General features: G+C 36.1%; 1 protein-coding gene across 1 annotated transcript in view; it reads left to right on the top strand.

The window, feature by feature from the left end:
- The window catches only part of LOC129282811 (neuron navigator 3-like), a 33,007-nt gene extending 16,711 nt beyond the window's left edge, over positions 1 to 16,296 (top strand). Inside the window, exons 2-4 of the mRNA XM_064113917.1 lie at positions 11,947 to 13,773; positions 15,013 to 15,217; positions 15,901 to 16,296. Coding sequence (XP_063969987.1) covers positions 11,947 to 13,773; positions 15,013 to 15,217; positions 15,901 to 16,176 — 2,308 coding nt within the window. The 3' untranslated portion in view covers positions 16,177 to 16,296. The remainder of the gene's footprint in view (positions 1 to 11,946; positions 13,774 to 15,012; positions 15,218 to 15,900) is intronic.
- The last annotated feature ends 6,741 nt before the right edge of the window (positions 16,297 to 23,037 follow it).

Raw genomic sequence — 23,037 nt, 5'->3', positions numbered from 1 at the left:
TGATCAGATTGTTTCCCAGGGAGTTTTTTTGTCCGGTGAACTTTACATTAAAATTGTAATTTTAGTTACCATTTTGTCATCAAGATTGAGATTTTGCTGGCCAAAGTGTTAAACCAACTTGGTTCTTCCCTAATACCAAGACTCTGGATAGCTGAAAAATTCTTGGCCATTAAGTTTTGGTCTGTTGAATTTAAAAACCCATTAGTTGGCCTTGATTTGCATATTTATCAAATTAAATTAAAGAGATCATTTATGAAGCAGTATAGGCCCTAGGCCTTTATGGATTGCTGAAAGTTATAATCGAAAATCCATATTTCATTGTTCGAAATAGACATGAAATTAAATACTCCGAAAAAATTCTGTGCAGCGCCAGATCGACGAGGCTCTACCCCTTTAATCGTTGAACGCCAAACAGGGTAGCAGCGACTCCCATCTTGTAATGTCTTTTGGTCTGACGTGGCCGAGGTTTGAACCCCGACCTGCCGGTTGTGAGACAGATGCTCTACCAACTGAGCCAACACACTGGTCTTAATATAGTTTGAGCAAAACTAATGATTTGTGATTGAGTACATGTTTTCCTTGCTTTTGAATTCACAAGGGTTTGGCAAATTTCAATGAGTATTGAATGTTAGTTCAAAGCTTGTACAGTCTTCATTTGGTATTCATGAGCAAAAATTACACAAGGGTCTTAGAATACCCCAAATGTCAATATACCTAACATGGCAGTGTAAACGGAATTCCAAGCCCATTAAATAACCCCCAACATTCATGATTATTATTGACATTGGTTGACGAGATCTATTTCATGTATTACAACAATATCTTTTTATAAGGTTTCCTTTCTGTCAGCTTGTGTGCAGAGAACATATTTGCTTGAGGGAGTGTAGTATTCAATTTTGTATTGTAGTTTCAGGAGAGTTTGGTGAGGAAAAAAAAAACATTGATTCAAAAGTATGTATGGAGGTCCACACACTGAAGGCAGTTTCAAACATTATCACTACTTGTAATAGATCGCGCTGATATTCAATAGTGGTTCGGCTTGATATTTATGTTTTCCAGAGGAGCGCGTGTTATTGCTAGGCTAGCCCACTCACCCCCTCTTCCCCCCCCCCCCCTCCTATTTCATATGATTTGATTTACTAATACATTTCAATAACAGTTCAGGGCCCATCTTACAAAGAGTTATGATTGATTAATTAACCACAACTATGGAAAGCCAGCAACATCAACATCTAAAATGCATGTTAAAAATGTTTTCTACATATGATGTATATTCATACGTTCTTCTCTTTAGTGATATTTCATTGTGCTTCTCTTCGTGTACAAGGACATTGTGCACATTTCCTGTGGAAAAAAATTATGACATTGATGGATTTCCATAGAGATGAGATTGATCGGATCAATCGCAAGTCTTTGTAAGACAGGGGCGATGAGCTACTAAAATCATTCAATTTGATTGGCTGTTAGTAAACTTGTTCTTGAAAATGTGCATTTGGTATTATAACAAGACTTTATGAAAGAAGGCCAAGTTATTATGAAGTGGGAATGTTCCAGTGCTCACTATCATTTTTTTTCAGGTAATGCAACTTCTCTCACTTTTCCTGCATTCACATTTATTATATCCAAAGGTAGAAGAGCAAAACCTCATGCCTCAATCCTCTGAAACTATGAGCTCTTGGTATGTCAAAACTAATTCTGATTGGAGCTTTCATTCTTGAAATTTTACTTTTAAAAATCAGAAGATTGGAATGAGGAAGTTCATAGTATCTAGTCATTTTGTCTTTTTTTTAGAGAGAGAGAAAGAATAAGGGTGCAAGAACAATATATCTTCCTGGTAAAAATATACATAATTGTTTTGCATTGCAATCACTATCCCAAATATAGAAGAGTTTTGATTAAAGAAAGTGTCTAAAGATGTAGACTAGTTTCAGATTTGTTCACATGTGTCTACTGCGTAATAGAACACTCGCTGCAATTATCCATGTACACTGGCTTGGTGTGTGTTCCTTGCACCCATAGCTGGATAGTGTTGTGTGTTCTGATTGGTTGTGTGTGTTCAGCCTCCCTTCATAAACTTCTTTCATTGGCTGAGGAAGGAAGTTTGCTCCTTTACGGTTAGCCAATCAAATACAAGCAATCTTTATTAGTTGTACATTACAGCCCCAGAGGAAAAAAAGGCCACATTTATATCAAGGTGTAACATGAAAAGTTCTTCTCTCTTTTTCTTTAACTAAATTTGTGCTTCTTTCTCTTTTTCCTCTTCAATCTTTGATGTTTTTATGCTATTCTAGTTCATATTTTAATAAAGATGAATTTTTGTGATGTCTCACTTCTGAGTGGAAAGAACATCATATTCCTGCTCTGCATACTCTTGTTCCTCATATCTTTCTCAGTAAAATATAAATGCTAAGAAAAATAGAACAATATCTTTTCTCACAAAATAACTCTTTTGTAAGTCTTGAAATCAATACCAGTTGGGATGATGAAGGATAGGTTTTGAAGTGGGAGGGGGATGAGAAGATATGTATTATCTCTGACTGCTTTTTCTTTGAAAAAAAATAAAGAAGTCATCCGGCTTATGCTTGTCAATCTGTGTTGAGGAGGGTCAAGTCAAAACCAAGTATTTTCATAGGCTCCGGATTTTGAAGAATTTCTGCAGAATTTTATGAAGAGCTCTTTCCAGTTTATCCAGTGGTTGATCTGTCCACCTGCTTATCAATCTGTTTTGATCTATCACTGTCACGGTCTATCTATCTTTCTATCCATCTGTAGAGATGGGATTCAGTATTAAGGCTTTCTACATCACAGTTTTTTAGTAGTTGACCTACTTCTAGTAAAGGTTTATTTTTAAAGTATATACATGTAGGCTATCGTGCTTCATTTATTTGTGTTTTTTGGTTTCTTTATTTTTGTCAGTATAGATTGTGTAAGCTGGTTACATTTGTGAAACATATCTAGTAAATTTTAATAAATATGTTGCATATGGGCTGCAAAGTTCAATTATGTTCCCTGAACATTTAACCTTTTTTAACTGTCTGGGTTCAACTCCCACCCCCCATAAATATTTTTTTGCATTTTTGGGGGGGGGCTTGTCCAATTTTTTTGGAGCTACAAACTGACTTTAAATTGGTGGTGAAGACATTTTTTTTTCTTCTCTTAATTTTTGACATTCTTAAAAGCTTGCTCATCACATCAACAGTTAATTGATGAAAACTTTAATATATATCATGTACATGATTGTATAGGTCAATGTCATACCATGTCACAAGTAAAGGGATCTCGGAAATTTGTCGATATGGGAGTTCACTTCTTTCATAAAAATGTCTTATTCCGTGATTATTTTCATTCTTAATGATACAGCCATGAAACTAAAGAAGGAGCAATTCCCTGATCCGAGAGTCTAGATTTACCTTTACTTTCACTGATCAAAACATACCGACAACTACAACAGATCATGTTCAGTTTTATGAGCTTATCCCGTGGGATGGTTGATGATATCATCTGATGCTATTCAGAAGCATTTGGATAGTAGTTACTATTCCACCTTAATGCGGTGGGATAGTCAGAAATATATCACTCATCCTTCAAAAAGGGAATATATAGGGGTTATAGTTCAAAATCATGAACTTCATGTTATTGAGAACATGTCGTTCTTAAAAATACTGCTTTAATTTTGAACTGCATTATTTTTTAGCATAAATCATGTAGTTATTTGTGTATAAGAACCCGTAAATATTTCAAAATATTTGTTTTGTATAAAACTTCTTAAAATCTATGTTGCACGACTATCCCATGTAGGAAAATCCTGTTATATTGTTATAAACAGTACATGTACATACATTCCAAATAATAAAGAAATTAACTTTTCCTCATTTTTTTTCTATAGAGCAAATGCTTTGTCCATGATATATTTTGTGAAACATTTAGTAATAATAATAGGCATTTGTATAGCGCCATCTATCTAGAAATATTCTATTCCGAGGCACGTTGTTATTATTATTACCCCGGCTTTAGCTCGAGCTGCCTTTCAGCGCTCATGAATTCAAGGAATTAATCCTGCCGGGTACCCATTCACCTCACCTGGGTTGAGTGCAGCACAATGTGGATAAATTTCTTGCTGAAGGAAATTACGCCATGGCTGGGATTGGAACCTACGACCCTCTGTTTCAAAGTCAGAAGACTAATCCACTGGGCCACAATGCTCCATGTACATATTCTTAGTACATGTTCTCCCATGAGATTTACTTACAAAAAGTAACAATTTAACTAAATATGTACCAAAGTCATGGCAGAGATTTACAGGTGTGGCATCACACATCTTGGTTGCGTTGCAAACGGTAGGATGTCTATACTGCCCAACTTTGGCAAAAGGAAGCAAGTGGCACATCAGTCAAATTTGAGTTATTGTTGTTTCTGAAACACCCTTTGTATGTTGCACGTTCAGGCAAAGTTTGGGGAAGAAATAATCGTCCTGTGGAGAGATATTGAAGGAAATATACTGTTAAATTGCACTGACGCCTATGTAAATGACGAACACACATTGCTCATTTACAACAACAAATGATACTTTTGTAACTTGCTTCCTTTTACCAAAAATCGGCAGTATAACATTAGTGACCTCAACATTCAAATGTTCATAACTTTCTTACCATTATTCAATCTTTTCTTCAACTTTTATTGACTTCTTTCTTCAATTTTTACTGCGTTATACCTTTTAACTGGTTTAATATTAGCATATTCCTTTAAATGAATGTTAATGTTTAGCACAAATGGTGTCCATAGAAATTACAAGAATCTCCAACAAGTCACACTCTTTTTGATGATTTATGAAAGTTTATGTGAGAAGTCATTGGCTTCCTCTTCCTTGGGTTTGAAAGGTCAGCCATAGATTGACCTCTTGTGATAGAGGTCACCCGAGGTCAAGTCCCACTAGGGCATTTGAAAATATGATCATAAATATCCAGAATATTCTTGCAGCTTGATTTTTGATATTCATGAATAAGTGCAACACAATTATTTCAAGATGTAGGCAAGTTCTGTTATCATGTTATCAATAATTCTGTTAGCTGATATATCTTTTAAGCTGATATCTACTAGTTATATTTGTTTATGACATTAAAATTGTCTAATCACCATTACATGTATGTCTAATCATGCCTATATTATAAAATCTAATTTTGTACGACTACTTTGTCTAGTAGTAATAATCTGCTTTTAGCACTTAATACATCGGACTGACATCTCTAAGCGCTTTACAGATATATTATTACCCTGGTCATCAGATCCTGGCATGCCCGCATACAATATATGCACTTTCTCCACTCCCTGGGCAGCATTTCAACGACAGTTCCAAGACTCAGTTGCCAGGCATTCTACATTGCCTTTCGCATCCTACCTGGTACCCATTTAACACCAGGGTGGAGAGTGGCAAAGTGCGGATTAATGCCTTGCCTAAGGTCGCTGGGTCGTTATGTGATTCAAACACACGACCCTCTGATTACAAGGCGAGAGTCAGAACCGCTAACCCATGGCGCTTCCATTTAATAGCCATTCGTCTAATTGTCCCAAAACCCTTGCATCATGTTGTCCAATCCACAATAAGGATATAGGGCCATACCTTTTTAGTTTTGCCAGATAAGATGAACTGGTAATATTTAGCAATTTATGGAGCCTTAGTTTTAATACATTTATATCAGAGTCGGTCTTTAACAGAAAGCGAATTGGCATGACACAGCCACAGGTCTTGGATTTTTTAAAGGGGTGCTACCTCTTTGACCCCCCCCCTCCCCCAAAGACAAAAAAATGAATGCCATTTTGTCCCCAGATAAATTTCACAACCCCCCCCCAAAAAAAAAAAAAAAAAAAAATAATAATAATAATAATAGATAAATAAATTTATGAAAATAAAAATAAATAAATGAATAATAAATAAAAAAATGAAAAGGTCATCAGTCCGTAATGAAGGGCATTTCTCTCTCAAAAAGCCCATTTCTCACATATGAAGGCAACTTCTATTCTATTTTTTTTGTTGGGGGGGAGAGGGTCCGCTCCTACATATATAGAGAGGGTAAGGCTGTAATCACACAAAACCTTTACTGAAATATTTTTTTGGGTGTGATTGATACCACAAAGGCCCTAAGTTATTTTCATTTCAATTAAAACCCTTCTTGCTCCGATCAGAATAAATTTGCTACATGCTGAGTATAAACTTGACATTATTCTTCAGTTTCAAAACGTGACTTATACTTTCATGAAATTCATCTTATTGCATGGCCTCCAAGAATATATCTTATAATATGGCAAGTGTTTGTTGTTTGTGTTCTTTTCTTGATCTCCTCTTCTTTTATATTCATTTATCCTTTCTGTCTTTCTTTCTAGATTTCTTTATTTTATTTCTCTATTACTTTGTATTAACTTGATTGCAAGTGTGAATATATTTTCTTTAATGTTGCTCTTTATGTCAAGAGTGATATAGACAATATTTCCTTTTCCTTCTATTCTTTCTTTCTTTAATCATTGCCTTCTGTTTTATATTCTTTCCTTCTTTCTTTTTCTTTTTTCCTTTTTTTTTCTTTTCTCTTTCTTTCTTTCTTTCTTTCATTCTTTCTTTCTGTCTTTCTTTCTGTCTTTCTTTATTTTTTTTATTTCTTGTGTTTTCTAATTATCATCATTTCCTTGTACATTTTTTCTACCATTTTGACCTTTCTACCTTTATTTTCATTTCTTTCTTTTTAAGATCTTATTCCTTGCCTTTAGGGGTGAAAAACACATGGAACTTGTCATACTAACCGACTAAGACTTAGACAGATTTTGTCACGGATAAAGCAGCATTGTTGACAAAAAAAATTAAGATGAAGTCAAGATCTGCCCTAAAGAATTGAATCAGACCACCCTACTTTTCCTTATGGTGTTACACAACACCAATCGGTGTTAAGACACTTTTTGAATTTGTGCACACTCTAGAGTGTAATCATCACACCTTAGTTCAACACTGATTAGTGTTAAAACACTTTATTTTTGTTATATTAAACTTTGGGGGTTAAATGCATATTCCATAGTGTTGGGCTCGAAACATTGCACCCTAATTTGTGCAATGTTAGAATTTGGAGAAAACAGTAATTTGCACAACGAGGTTAAGAAAACTATTTTGCTTCTGTACAAAATGTATACAGGGTTGTGTGCATGCAATATTTCTGTTTAAGAAACAAAAAGATAAATAAAATAGATTGGATTTTCAGTTACCTGTGGTCCATATTTGCCAAACAATGACAGAAAACCTTTTATTTCTGATGATCTAGCAAACTATTCAAGTATATCTGTAAAAGTTTATTAAAAATACCCTGATAAAGTCATAACCATGTTTTCATATTGGCATTGGGTTTTGATATTACAAGGTCGCCATTGATGTGTGTTAATGGTCATTTATGAGGTGTCCCATTTCATACTTATCAAAAAACTGACAAAAATAATGCAAACTTTGCAACATCCAATCTCTCACACCTTTTCATTTTTTATTTATTTTCCTTGAATATTGGACAAAAGTGCAAGCATAATATTACCATCAGCCTTTCCTGAAAGCCATAAGAAGAAATTCAAAACAAAGTTTGTTATAAAAATTGGCATACATATTTTAATGATAGTTGAATAATAAACAAGGAACTTTATTTTTCAAAAAATATAGCATTATCGTTATAGAAAAAAGTGCTGATACCCCCCTTCTGACGTTGAATAGCCATGTGAAGAGGCCCAGTTGATCTATACCCCGACTTAAAAACTCATCTGAACAGGGCTTCTGAATCTATAGCCTGATTCAATTCGACACATGGGGAGACCTGTCTATTTGACCATCCATGGCAATACTCCAAGGAACAGAAAAGAAAAAAATAAATAGAATGACCGATGGCCAATAACAGGAAGACACAAGCTTGACCAACACTTTCCGAGAAATCAATCCCCTTGGCATTGTAATTTTGACATTCTTTGCAAAATTGAGGTATTTATCAACCCAATAGTGCACATATTTCAAATTGAGCTATGTATTTTGTTTATATCCGATTACTTTCCTTGCATGCTTGGTATTTTATTTATAATTTTACATACATCTGATCCATACAGTTATGCTGAATTATTTTTCTTATATCACTTTGCAACCGACAAAGAGAAGATATGAAAATGATATGTTTACAACCAGCCCCTAAATGCTGACAGACTTTTGCCCCCCCCCTCCCAAAAAATGAAAAATAAATAAATAAATAAAAATAAAATAAATATCCCAGTGTGGTAAGGTGTTGGACAATTGAATTTCCACCCGTACAATTTTTTGGTTAAAGTAAACAAATTAGAGAACTATTATAGATAAAATCCTCAAATTGGTATTGTGATGAGATTTGTCAAAAATCACTTTTTCATTGTTCATTTTTTTCTCATGGTCATGGTCTAATTTTAAAACCATTTCTAAATTGATGTTCATGCATTTTATTCCAAGTACATCAACTTTAAAAAGGAAATTGCTCTAATGAAATGAAAATACTGCTTATGTCATTTAAAGGCAAAAATATTGATCATTAAAGCTTCAGATACATGTAACTGGAACATAGAACCTGGCCTGCATAAAATTGACCTTTCTGGTATGACGAAGATGATGATGATGAGGGAAATAAATATGTATTCCCCAAACAGTGCTTACAGTAAAGTTGACTGAGATCAGAAGCTGTCTGTAAATATTTCAGATTCATTTCACCGAGTGCAAGGACACATCAGGTGCCCCATAACACAAAACTTAACAATCATCGTAGAACGTTGTTTTACGATTGATTGCATTGAATATAATGTGAAATTAATCGTGAAAATCAAGCGTACAATCAATCAAGAAGATGGTTAAATATATTCACATGGTATACAAGCAGTTGGTCTTGTTCTCAGGTAGTCACAATACCTACTGGGATTAACCTATTTGGTCTATCAATTTGGTCTAGAATTGCCATTTGGTCTACACTTCACTTGTTCTAATACCCACTTGGTCCAACACCCACTTAGACTAACTGTCGTTTAGTCTAATCCCCAGTTGGTCTGATTTCCAATTTGTCTACTTGTTATTTTTTAATTTGTCAATGGTTCATAAACAGTTCATTTAACCATAAATATCAAGTGGTGGGAAAGACCAAGTGGATATTAGCCAAAATGTGTTTGGGGCAAAGAGATGAAGAGTGATAGAGGTAGAGGATTAAGGAGCAATGAATATCTAGATAAATGTGAACAAAATGTTTAAACCTTTCCTTGACAAGCCATAATGGCAACAGGTAGGCCTACACTGTGCTCTATCTGTCATTTTGATAAACACAGGAGACATCAAAACAAATAGTCATTGTCATTGTTAAAATTGTCTGAGTACACATTCCCTTCGGGCTGTTAAATGTCAAATTCAAACTCCGCTAGAAAAACAGGATAATGATTAATTTATCTGTGAGTAAGCAATAAGAAAATTTAACAGATTACAGGTAGTAGGCCTACAGCTTTTTTTGTTGTTGATAATACGAAGTGGAATTGTATAATTTATATTAATGATAAAAATGACATTTACGTGGTTTTAAAGCACACAAGTGGATTGTTAACAGTAAATTAACAGTGGTATAAATATCAACAGTAAATTAAGGAGGAAAACTATGATGAAATTAAAAATATTTCACATTGATATTAATATCAACAGTAAATTAAGGAGGAAAATATATTAAAAAATTAAAAATATTTCATAGGCCTATAAAAAAAGATGATAGCCATGATGCATGCCTTTTCGGCATGCATGAAAATGGTGATTCTCTCATTATTTGATAGGCAAGGAGCATTCTTTTCTCTTTTATGTGTTTACACACAACAGCAATTTTTCACATTCCATGTCATGGCTACAAAAAAGAATGCACACTTAAAAATAAATGTCCTTGCTTCTTTTGGCCTCCCATCTGTTTTAATTTGTTTATTATTCTCCTTGAAGGGAGTGGGGGGCGGGGGTTCCACAGTATCTACACACTGTAAAAAATAAAGTGCTAATTTAGCACTTACAGTGCTTGTATAGTGACTGCACTACGAGTGTTGATTTGCCAGTTCAAATTTAAACTAGAAAATCAGCACTCGTTGTGCAGTCACTATACAAGCACTTTAGGTGCTAAATTAACACATCATTTTTTACAGTGCAGTGGTGCTAAAAAGTTAGTGAACCCCACCAGAAAATGCACTCCTTCGTGCTGAGTGTTGAATGGTAGACAACAACATTACAATGTCAGGAGAGTCCATAGAAACAAACAATATTGAATGTAATATTATATCACCTGACTTCACAATTAAATATCTAAAAGATGGCAGGATTTGAACTTTTTTTTTAAATATGTTCATTTTCTGGTGTGGCCATTCATTAACTTCTTAGCACCACTGTAATAGTTTTCCCCCTTTTTCTTACCACTCACAAGCTAAATGAAGAAAGTGTGTTCAATTTTCTTGAGGACTTGCCGACATTGTAATAGATATTTAACATGAAGATGTTTATTTCATGTGTCTGCCTCTAAAATATACGCAAACCACCCTGAATACCATACCAAATTCATTTAATTTATTGAGACTCCCACCATGAGAAAACATAACCTACAAAACCCGACCTATCATTTCCCCAGACTCTATAACATGATATGGTACGTCTGAACCTGCTTCTGTACTCTGATTCAGACTGTCGTCCAAGGGAAAGAGATATCCTCTCCCGATATTATATATACTGTATATATATATATTTTTGCAACTGTTCACACTTGTGTCAGAGACTATGCAGATCGTGTGTATGGTTATCGCAGAGCACTTGTAAGAGCTGTGGATGGCATGCCATCCATGACCATACTCCGTGCATTCACACACTTGATGAAAACAGCTGTGCCCAATTAATATACACACTAAAATATCGCTCTCCCCTCCAAAATGTGTATCCTCTGGATGCCTGTATGGATTGAGAAGGGAGAGAGGAGAGATATATGCATTTTTAGACCTAGAGACACACATGGGACACTTTCAAGACCTGGAGAGTTCCCCACCCCTCTGACAATAGTGTGAACCTATGGCATATCTCATACGTTCTTAACCTTAATGTTTCCTCAATCCTTCTAATGCAACCTTAATGTTAATCCTTCTAGATCTAAATTTTGCAAATGATATATGTTTGCCAACCATTTGTGGGTAGGTTCGCAAATATTTGCTCTTTCAGATTAAAAAAAAAGTGCAGAATTAGTGATTTCTTTACATTAACTAATGCCAATGACCTTTGACGTTGTTATGGTAGAATATACCCATTTATTATCAAAGTCATACCCTCATATCACAAATAAACATAAATCTTCCATAATTCTTTCATCAAAACATGAGCAAAACAGGTGATATGTTTGCGCCCCTGATTCAAGGTTTTTTTTGCCAGGGGGACCACAAGTTGGTCGTACAATTATTTTATGATGCAACCCATCGTTGTGATAGAGTTCGGAAGGTGACCAACAGGTTCACACTCATAAATCTCAAGTCTCAACCGATTCCTATCAACACTTGAGTCTTTCATTTTGAACGCTAAAACAAAATCAGTTTTAAAATTGTTACTATCATAAGCCTATTTTAAAGGTGTAGATCAAGTGCTTCAAAGAGGAATTAGATTATAAAGATTGGTGCAAAAATGAAAATAAAAATGTTTATGACATCCTATGTTGAATGTTAAATAACCATGTGTTTATTTACTGCAATTTCTTAAGCATGTCACTACTTTTTATTGAATTGTTTTACTTATTTGTTGGGACTTGGAGCATGAACCCATTAGTCCATCTTGACAATACTATTTATTGATAAGTTTTGGTTCAAATATTCAATTCCATCTTTGAATATTGGTTTTTGCTTATTTCCTTTATCATATTTTCTTTTTTTTCATTTCAGCTTGGATGATAGCAGTTCAATCTCGAGTGGAATCAGTGACACCATTGCCGAGATCAGTACTGACGATAACGTCACAGGATCTTCCAGAAACTCCTGCGACTCCTCTAAGAACCTTGAGCTCTGCGGCGAAGCCATCTCCTTGGACAGCCTCTCTCTCGTCAAGGCAGCCACCGACAAAAATGCCCACCGGAAATCTTCGTCGCCTCGGCGCGAGAAGAAGAATGGAGACGGTGGAACCGGGAGCAAGGTGAACCGCGGGAAGCATACGTCCAAGGACGGTAAGATGGAGGAAAGCAATGGGAAAACAAGGCAGGGGAAGGCGAGAACGGTCACAGATGGCGGAGAGAAGGGAGAAGGTGGAGCTCGCGGTGGAAGTAGGTCTGGAGAGTCGCCGATAAGAGGTCAGCAGCAAGGGGCGTCGGGTGCGCACCCGCCTCAGGGTGGTCCTCCAAGCTGGCAGAGGAGTCTTGATCGGTTACAGGTCAAGCATCGGCAACAGTTTGGACGAGACCCCAACTTCCTGATGAGGGTCTCACCCGGAGGACGAATCGGAACGGTGACGAGTAACGCTGGTGCGGAGAGAAAAGACCCCAGGAATGGACAAGGGGTTGTTCAGAGAGGAAATGGGGCTGAAGCTCATAGGACAGGTAATGCTCAGTTTGGATTTGGGTACAGGAGACAACCAGTGCAGCATGCACCTGGGCAAAGGACACCTGGATCTAACGGTAGTAGGATTGGTGGTAATGGCCAGCCAAGGCCGACAAATATCAGGACAGGAAGCTTACCAAGGTCCGGAAAGGCTAGTCTCGAAGGATCACTGTCTGCTTCTGAAAGCACAAGTTCCGATCGGCAACGTTCGCCTCGAAGCTCCGAGTCACATTACATGAGGACTAGTGATAAATCACCAAGAGGTGAAGGCGGAACAGGTGGCAGGAGCTCAAAGGTTACCAGTCCAGGAAAGTTGGATGGCTCTGGGATTCAATCTCCAGGGGAGGGTCTCAGATATGGCTCCCTCAAGCGAAGCCAGATAAAGTCCCATGGACAGATTGCCAGACACATAATGCAGGAACTAAAAAGTAGTTCATCTTCAGGCCACATTGATTCCAAGAGCAAGTCACAAGCTCTTAAGAACTTGTTCGGAAGAGGAACTCGCGACTCAGGGATCGAAGACACCATCATATCCAATCCCCATGCGCAATTCTGCAAAGAGAACTCTGTCTTGGACATGAGCAATAGGCATGGTGCAATGAGCGATAGCGAACACAGTATGTCGTACATTACCAGTCCTCAAAGTATACGACGGCGCTCGCAGAACTCTTCGCTTAACGATAGCATATTAAAAACCTCGCCCTTCTCGGACTCTCCGCCACGTTACAGTGGATATGTCAGTGATGGCTATGCCTCGATACAGATCGGCGGAATCTCTTCCCTCCATACAGCTGGCATCAACTCTCCATACCTCCGGAGCAACAATAATCGTGCTAACGCGTCCAGCATGAAGCAATCGGACAGCATGGAGTCGATCGAGTCCACCACGTCCAGCGCGATGAGTGTCTCCAGTCACGCCGCCAGTGAGCGCTACGGCCCCACCCAGCCCAATGCCTCAGGGAATGTTATGCGAAGCAATAGCACCAGGTCCAACTTCTCCGAGAAGTCTCTGCGGTCAAACCAGGGACTCACCGAGAAGGATCTGGAGGACATGGCCTGGCTCAGGGCCGGTAACTTTGGACTTCTGTCGGGGGAGAAGAGCGGATCCATCTCTCCGACAGGGTCTACTGTCTCTCAGCCTCCTATTGGCTACTTCCCGGCTGCAACCTCAGCCATCAGGTAAGTGTCTCTTCACCTGGGCCTTGTTTCATGGAATTGATTATTATTGGCAATGTTAAAGATATCAATTCCTATGTAACCAACATGGGTCATTTGATTGGCTTGGAACAGCATTGGCTATTGATCACATGTTTTATGAAACAGGGTCGGAGATTTGGCTTTGTAGCATCTGCCTTTATACTACGTATTGTTCTTGTAACAAGTCTTAGCTTAAAGTCATTTGGTATGTGTTAGCTACATAACCCAGCAGTCAATAAAATCATATAGAGTAAAAATGATTCAAGGCAAAATTCAGCTTAAAATAAAAAAAGAAGAAAATTGTACAAGTAACTGTAATTTTTCCTTCAAAGACTGCAGTATTATTTGAGGATCTATCCGACTGAACAAAATTGTATCTGGCAAATATAATTCAACAAATATTTCAACAAGTTGTATACTGTATATTCAAGGTTTTGTCAAGTTGCTTAACACTGTAACATACTTGAATGCCATTTTTGTTGCCATCCAAAATCTACACTGGATTTTCTTTGTAGTGCAGTGCATGCCTTGCATTCAAGTCTAGAATCTCAGGTCCGTATTCTGAAGTCGGGTTTAACTTAAACTCAGGTTTAAAGTTGTGGTTTAAGTATGGATAGCCAATTGCTACCTAAATCACTACCAGAAGAGATATAATATTCCAGCTCATTTGGCTCTCAAATCATTCATAATTGGCTAGGAAGTATAAATAGACGATTGTATTCACCATCGATGAATCGGAAAGAGCACAGTGAATATAAGAAACATACAACTTAATAAATGTTTTGACACGTTTGGCTTCCCATAATTTTAGCACAGAGTTAGACCATGGTCTGAATTAAACCTGACTTTAGAAGATGAGCCTCTGTGTGTATTGTGATAGTGTAGCTCAATTTTCCCCAGTTCAGTGTTAAATCATGATTAGATACAGATGAAAAAACATCTTTCTCAGAATTCTTTTACTATTTCTCCATCAGTTATCTCTATTCTCATATCAAATAAATATTTATCTCTATTTTGCATTTTCCTATATGCGTTGCTAGTATGGATGCTTTGATATGATTATATTTGATTAATTTCGCTTCTTTACAAACGACGATCAGTACTGCATTAAATGGTTCACTTTTTTTGAAGTTTGCATTTTTATTATAATTTGAAAGCTAGAATTTTTGTCATTTTTTTCTTGCTTTATTTTCTTTTTTGCTTCTTTAAAACCACCATCAGTTCTACCTCAATGGTCCGTTCTAATAGTATGTCCGCCAATGCCTTCACACAACCGTTCACCAACAGAGTACGCAACGGATCGGTTTCGCTGGACGAACGCCAGCGGGCTGCCCTCAGCATGGGCGTTCTGAGCAACGAGGGCGCCGAAGAGCTCACCGGATCCTCTCTATCCCTTGTCTCTACGTCGTCATCTCTGTACTCGACGGTAAGAAAATTTGTAGTTACTGCTCTGGCTATTAGCATAATAATTTTAAAAAAATTCAAAGAATAAACTGGATGATTTTGCAATTTTAGGTCAAATTGAAATATGTATGTTTATGTATGTTTGTTATTGATATTAAAACAGTTCTTAAGCATGGAATAGACTGAAAGTTTTGAGATGTAATCTGTCTGTAACTTTCTGATAGCCAATCACTAGATTTGTAAAATAAATGTTAGTAGCGCCATTTATGAAGGAACAAAATTGCTTTATTAATAGAGAGGGCGCTTTGTCCCTAATAAACCTTAAATTCAAATTTCCAAAATGAATAATGCTTGAAAAAAAATAAGTTGCCACTACAAGTTAGTTAGATTAGAATGTTAAATGATGCATAACTCAATAAATAAATTTATCCACATTATGCTGCACTCAACCCAGGTGAGGTGAATGGGTACCAGGCAGGATTAATTCCTTGAATGCACAGAGTGCTGAAAGGCAGCTCGAGCTAAAGCCGGGGTAATAATAATAATAAATACTGCGCCTCGGAATAGATTTTTTCTAGATAGATGGCGCCATATAAATGCCTATTATTATTACTAGTATTATTATTTACATCATTAACCAGTTGCCAAAGTTTTACACAGGCTTTAAAAGAGTCACCGTTTTTCTGAAACTTTTCTGTCACAAAGGCCGAGGACAGAGCAGCTTCTGAAATCAGGAGACTAAGGAGAGAGCTGGAGAGAGAGCAAGGACGGGTTGGAAACCTGTCATCTCAACTCAACAATAATGTAAGTCAAAATGACTGTTTCCTCATTTCCCTGCTACCCCCACCCCCTACCCCATGCTACCCTATTTCTAGGGGATTTTGTAATGTTGTTATGGTCAGTGTCGGATGTAGTTCGTTCTCGAACAACATAACATTTGTTCAAGTAGTGAAGAATAAAAGGAGAGAAAAGGTAGAATAAAAGTGAATAAAGAAGATTATCAAAAAAGAGGTTTGGTCAACAGTCAGCTAAATGTACAATGCCCCTACCATTCAAGAAGAAAAATAACTATTGCATCGATGTCATCTCCCCCCGCCCCCCAAAAAAAACAATAAATAAATAAATAAAAAAGCCCCCTTACATAGCCCCTGGGTTGGCAAATTGTCTTTCAAGGATTTGTTGATTTTGTATTTCCTAAGGGGGACTATCCATTCAGGAATTGCTTCTCTAAATGATATGTGCATATAGAGAACACCTACTTTTTATTTATTTATTTATGTATTCATTTATTGATTTATTTATTCATTCATTCATTTTTTTTTTCGGGGGGGGGGGGGGGTTACAGATGTGGTGGTGTCAGAATCAACTCCCAGAATTAAGCATTCTTGTATCTTGCCCAGTCATATATATTTGTCTAATTAACGTTTGTTTAAAGTTATGCTAGAAAAATTTCCACCTGTCTGCTCATAAGTCATATGAATACTTTGAAATTTATTATTGCCCCCCCCCCCCACCGACCCTTTTATCCCTTTCCTGTTTTGTGATATGTATTGTCTATCTGTTGTAAGTGTGACATTGTTACTTTTCTGTGCAGTGGGTATATTCTGTCTGAATGTCTTGATATTGTTTGGATGTTTCTTGTTGGTGTACTGAATACAAAGACGTTCTTCATACAAATGCTGGCATGTACAAGAGGATGAAACATTTAGATGGAAACGTCGCTTTTCAAAGTCTCACAAATTTTTCTAATTTTGTCAACACATTTTTGGTCTATAAACTCACTAATTGGTCAAAAATGGAAACAAAATATACAACCGAAAATTTGAGCAATGTACTGATGTATATTCCAACAAAAAAGTCTGGGGAATCTGTTATTTCCTCAATGGTGTTTTCTTGTGATACTTGTTTGCTGCCATCTGTAGTTGAGGAATATGCATACATTGAGGCACTGAGTTTTTTCAGCAGGACTTGTAAGAAGAATTACTCTGTGGGTTTTGAGTGGAAAAATCTCCACAGAGAAGTATTTTTTTTTCATGTTTTGCATACTAAGTGACAATACAAGTTTGACGGACGACAAACTTATAGTGTTTTAAAAACGCATTCTTTCACGACTGATACAATTGGGTTTGTAATTTAATTGCAGGGTTGTAAAAGTAGGATATACTTGTCAAACAGTCAGTACTGATTGTATTTTTTTAATGTTTCTAATAAAATAAAAAGCATGAATTTCAAATTAAATATAGTCAAAGTTATAAGCGAGTTGTAAAAGAGAAAAACCCCAAAATTAACCATTCATTGCTTTATTTACATTTTCAACGTTTACAATGTATTTTATTGTCAATTGATGAATATCAATTTTAACGGATAATAATACTGATTATAGTGATGCAAGTAATTGGATTGTTTTCAATGGACCTCAAGTTTATGATAGATTTCTGAAATCGTATACACGGGTTATCCAAAGTCTAATTCATCTTCGAATAGCCCTACTTAGACAAACAAAGGACACTTTACTGATAGCCATCAACTGCATGTAATAACTCTTGAACATATATTGTACCAAAGTAATTGCATTCTAATTTCCTATGTTTAGCTGAACTGAAACCAATTTCATGATGAGATTCATATTCCCAAGCAATGTACACAAATTTAATTTTAGATACATGGATATGATCATCCATTAGGCTACCCTGGACTTGGCCTTTCATCCAGATGAAAACTCTTATTTTTTTTCTCTCACCTTATCACAGCGCAATTACTTTTAAGGCTTATTTGGTGATCAATAGGTTTGTCTGTAAGCAATAATTGTTTTCTTTTATTCTCAATTTTAAGTTACAAGTTTATTATTTTGTTAAAATCATAGTATTTTCATTTAGGGAAATTGTTAGATAAAGTTGGAAAAGGACTCTTTCCTCTCTTCTCTGTCCATTTACTTTGTAAAATTTATTAATGAATAGCTTTTTCAATTAACATTTTTTTAATGCTCAAATGGATTAATTGCTTTTTAAATTATTATTATTAGTAGTAGTAGTAGTATTGTTATCATTATTATTATTATTTTATTTTATTAGTTTCTTTTTAATCCTGACTCCTTAATTATGATATGATATTTGCCTGTATAATTTTTTTTAAATTAAAATACTAGAACTACATGTATCTTTGACCTTGTTTTATACTGCAAAGTAAACCAGCCTTCCCTAATAAACTTTTAAGTTAGTTTACTTACAATGATAGGTTATTCTTGATAATAGCATATATCAGTCAAATTGTTTAGATACCTGATAAAACTGTGATAAAGAAGTCAAGATATTTGACTGAACACAATGTAAACTGTACAAACAGATTTGCCATGTATTTTTATAGCTCTATACACAGTGACCTATACTTGTACTTTAAGAGTCATTGTATCACAATTGCGTTCAGTTGAAATGATAATAATACTAAGAATAATAATAATGATAATAATAATAATATCAATAATGATAGTAATAATGATGATAATAATAATAATGATAACAATAGTAGTAGTAGTAGTAGTAGTAGTAGTAGTAGTAGTAGTAGTAGTAGTAGTAGTAGTAGTAGTAGTAGTAGTAGTAGTAGTAGTAGTAGTAGTAGTAGTAGTAGTAGTAGTAGTAGTAGTAGTAGTAGTAGTAGTAGTAGTAGTAGTAGTAGTAGTAGTAGTAGTAGTAGTAGTAGTAGTAGTAGTAGTAGTAGTAGTAGTAGTAGTAGTAGTAGTAGTATGGTGGTATAGTGGTAGTAGTAGTAGTAGTAGCAGTAGCAGTAGCAGTAGCAGTAGTAGTAGTAGTGGTAATTGATAATAATAATGATAATTTAATGATAATGATAATAATGACGATAATAATTATAATAGTAGTAATATGATGATAATGATATGAAACATTCTTACAGAGGTAAATGCAAATGTTTTCAAGAGTTACATATTATCACTGTAGCTTTAGTGATGCTCGTGCTCAAACTTTCAATGAATTTCTTTTTTAGCTCTTACCCATTTACTACACCTGTGTGGAGAGTAGCAATTGTAAATGAATGCATTATGTCATTTCATTGAAAATAACTATTAAAAAAACGAATATTAAAATAAAAAACGAAAAATAGTGGTGTGTGTCTGTTGCTCTCAGAACTTCACCGAGCAAATTCAGTTTTTTCAGAACTTCTTCAACTTTGATTACTTTACATAAATATGGATTGTATTTGACTTTGAAGGGCAATTGAAGTTCACTACCATGAAAATTACACCATTATGACCTGGTTATGAGGCGAATATAATATTTTATTAACCTGGAATGTGGCCCGCTGTGAGTATTTACAACTCCATCCAAAATATTTATTACTTCTGACACCAAAAACTGTCAAAACTGATGATAGGATAATGGTTTCACTCAGGCTTGCAGAAATCCTTTATGCATAATTATGGATATTATTTGGTGGTATTGTCGCTATTTTGTGAGATACCTTACTAGTCTCGTTTTTCCCTTTGTTTGAGATATTGGTATTGAATGAAAGGGAGGTGTATAGGATAGGTTTAAATTGTAAACATATTTGTAATTGGACTTTAAACAAAAATGATAGAAACGCTATCATTTCTTTTTCTTTTGCACCTCGGAATAGAATATTTCTATAAAGATGGCGCCATATAAATGCCTATTATTATTATCATTTGATAATGCAATATACAGGTCTGTAATTTGTTTGTATTGGAGGCAATTCTTTTGAGTAACTTTTCAGGACCCCCCCCCCCATATCTCCCCTCTCTGTTTCTCCCTCTTCTTCTCTATGTATATCTATCTTCTCTCTATCTTATGGTCCTCTTTGTCTGTCCCCCTCTCTCCCTATTTCTCCCTATTGTTTTCCATCTGTTTATTTCCATTCCTTATCTCTTCATCTTCCTCTTTTGCTTTCTCTCCATGAATTCTTTTATTTCCCTCTATCTCACCCCTCACTTTCTCCTGTCTACAACCCCTTATCCTATGTGGCTTTGCATTTAGGTTTTTATTAATGGTTGCTCTTTCCTTTGTTTGTATACCCTATATTCATATCGAGCTTGAGGTATATATTACTGTCTTCGGCCATAGGCGAAAGTTAATAAATACCTAGCTTTGACATCCCCTTCCACAAAACATGTATGAATGAAACTGGTTGAAATGAGATGCTGGGTCGCTTGATGATAGAGATAAAGGCGCTATAAGGAATATTGGTTGCTGCTATGCGAAAGGAGACGAAAGGGGAGTGGGGGAGGGGAGAGGGATCAAGAGAAGAAAGAGAAGGGGACATTTTGGTGTTCTCAATTTCTCATTTGTACATGTACATTTGCACTTAGTTCTTGTGTAACAATGTTAGAACTTTTCATAATTTAGAGCATACCCCCCTCCCCCCCCCTCCATAACTGGATGCTAGGGGGGAATGAAAGGGAGAATGAAAAATGCAAGGAGAGAAAGGATGAGAAGGGCACCTTATAAATGTTGATCAGAAAGGGGAGAGAAGGTAGAGAAAGAAAGTGAACGATGGGGATCTTTATTAGGCCTTCTCATCCTCTATCATACATCAATGTTGATGATCGCTATCATATTTTGATTTAAGCCTCTAGGCTAAGAAAAATGTGAATGAATGATACTTACAGGGAGAATTAGAAGAAGGAAGGCGAGGAAAGAAGAATGAATGAAAGAAAGTGAATGAAGGGGGTCTTACGGTCTCCTTATTCTCTCATTCATATATCAATGTTGATGATGGCTATCATATTTAAAGCCTCTAGGAACCAAATATATGAGCGAATACCAGATCATAATTGAATAAAATTGAGACATATAATTCCACCCAGCCAGGTGTAGTCTTTCACATCAGACACCAGAGAGTCAGTTACATACCTGCATCATATTAAAATACAATTGTGAAAAGGTCTTCTCGGGTAGAATATATATTGACTTGGATCATGCAAGATTATTAAAAATGACATGATGGTTTGTCAGCTTCATAAAGTGTGATTTGGGAGAATTTTTGGAATGATTTCAACTCTACTGACCTGATAAAGACTGAAGAAGAAGCCTAGCATTTGAGCAAACTGGTGGGGGGTTTTAAGTCTATTGCTTTCGGGGAGTCAATTGTGTGTGTGTATGTGTTGTCACTTGCCTCTGTTTGATTTTTGTCAAAAGGGCCAGCCCACTTTGCTCCTCAGTGGCAGAATGCCTATCCATTGTGAGAATGAAATGCCTAGATTCTTTTTAACAAAAGTGGATGTTCCAAAAGAGGTACTTAATAAATCACTGGACTGGTCTATCAAAATGGATGCACATAATAACACCGTCTTGGACTGAATTCCCGGAATGCAGTCCTACCCTAATATTGGAAGTTTTGATGTCAAGCTGCATCGGATCACGAGGAGAATCAATACGCTTTGCCTTTCCACAAAGCTAATGGATTAAACATCAATTTATTCTTTGCATCATCGATATGATCTGGATTATAATGGAAGCAGATTTGTGGTATTAATTGAGCTATGCTTCTCTAAGGAGTCATCTTAATGATGCACGTTTCGGGAATTGCTTGCAGATTTCGTGTCTCCTTTGTATGGAATATCAGCCCTGTTATGCATTGTTGAGATTCCTATGGTGGTTGATTGTGTGGTGAAATGCACACTCTTGCAGGTATCTTGTATGGTTATTGATAATGGGATAGTGGTATTATTGCTAAGATCTTATGGGGGTAAAGAAGATTAGGTGGGCGTGTATCACCACTTTACCTGATTAGAGCTAGGAGGTTGAAAATGATACTGTTTGGTTTCATACTTAAAATATGTATTTAATATAGACCTAATGTTAACCCGTCGGAGACTGAGCATGATTATATGGGAACTGGAGTCTTAAGGAAAACGTGTGTTATTATAACAAGATCATTCAGTCTTCAATGGGTTAAAGTTGAAATATGTCAGGATATTGCTAGCACCCTAGTTTGCAAGGCGTGAATCTGTATTTGCCACTCTCCACCCAGGTTTGAAATGGGAATGTTACTGTAGCTTAGTTGCTCAATACTGTAACATTTAATAGAGATGTAAGATCTGGCTGAAATAGTCCCCAGGGAGTGGAAAATGTGCATATGTGGATGTTTCCGAATCAGATGATCTGGTAATGATGTGCTTAGAGACACTGTCAATGAAATAAACTCAAAATGATATCAGTGCAATTTGTGTTGTTGAGTAGGCCGATGTTTTAGATTCAAAATTAAATAATCCTGAATCTAGTTCGCTATGGCTTTCAAATACATACACGAAGATATAATGTATCATAACAATGGAAAGCAATTCATTAAAAAATAACCAGTTCATAATTCAACTTTCTAAATGAATGATTGCATAAGTTGAACCAATTTTTCAGATCATATTATGCAAAATCTTGTTTTTTTTAGTTTTTTTTTACATTTCTCAAAGTTGAATTTAACCTAGGTCCAACAAATGTCTGTGGCTCATTCCCCTGTAGTAGTCATTGGTAAGGGCTCCTTCAAGATCGAACAGCATTCCTGTATGTGACTCGCTCACCATCCGCAAATTGGCAACGTTTCTTCAATTGATCAAAGTCTTGGAAGATACCACCTGCCTAGATTAATGAGGGTAACCAAGCAACCATGAAATATGCCCCGGCTTCATCCAGCCCCTCAATCAAAATTTTCTTTGATTCGATTATGTCGGCAGACAATTATGAATCGGGCTCTGGAGGGCTGTATGTTACCTTTAGGAGCTTCTTGGTTAGCTCATGTTCTAAAAAACCCTTTTGTGGACGTAGCTTAGGGTTTAGGAAGAAGACAAGGCTTCAGTCCCTGTTTCGGGTCTTATTT

The sequence above is a fragment of the Lytechinus pictus genome, chromosome 19 (genome assembly GCF_037042905.1).
Source record: "Lytechinus pictus isolate F3 Inbred chromosome 19, Lp3.0, whole genome shotgun sequence".
NCBI lineage: Eukaryota > Metazoa > Echinodermata > Echinoidea > Temnopleuroida > Toxopneustidae > Lytechinus > Lytechinus pictus.
The sequence above is the reverse complement of the archived record's forward strand: the minus strand, read 5'-3'. Positions and strand labels throughout refer to the sequence as shown.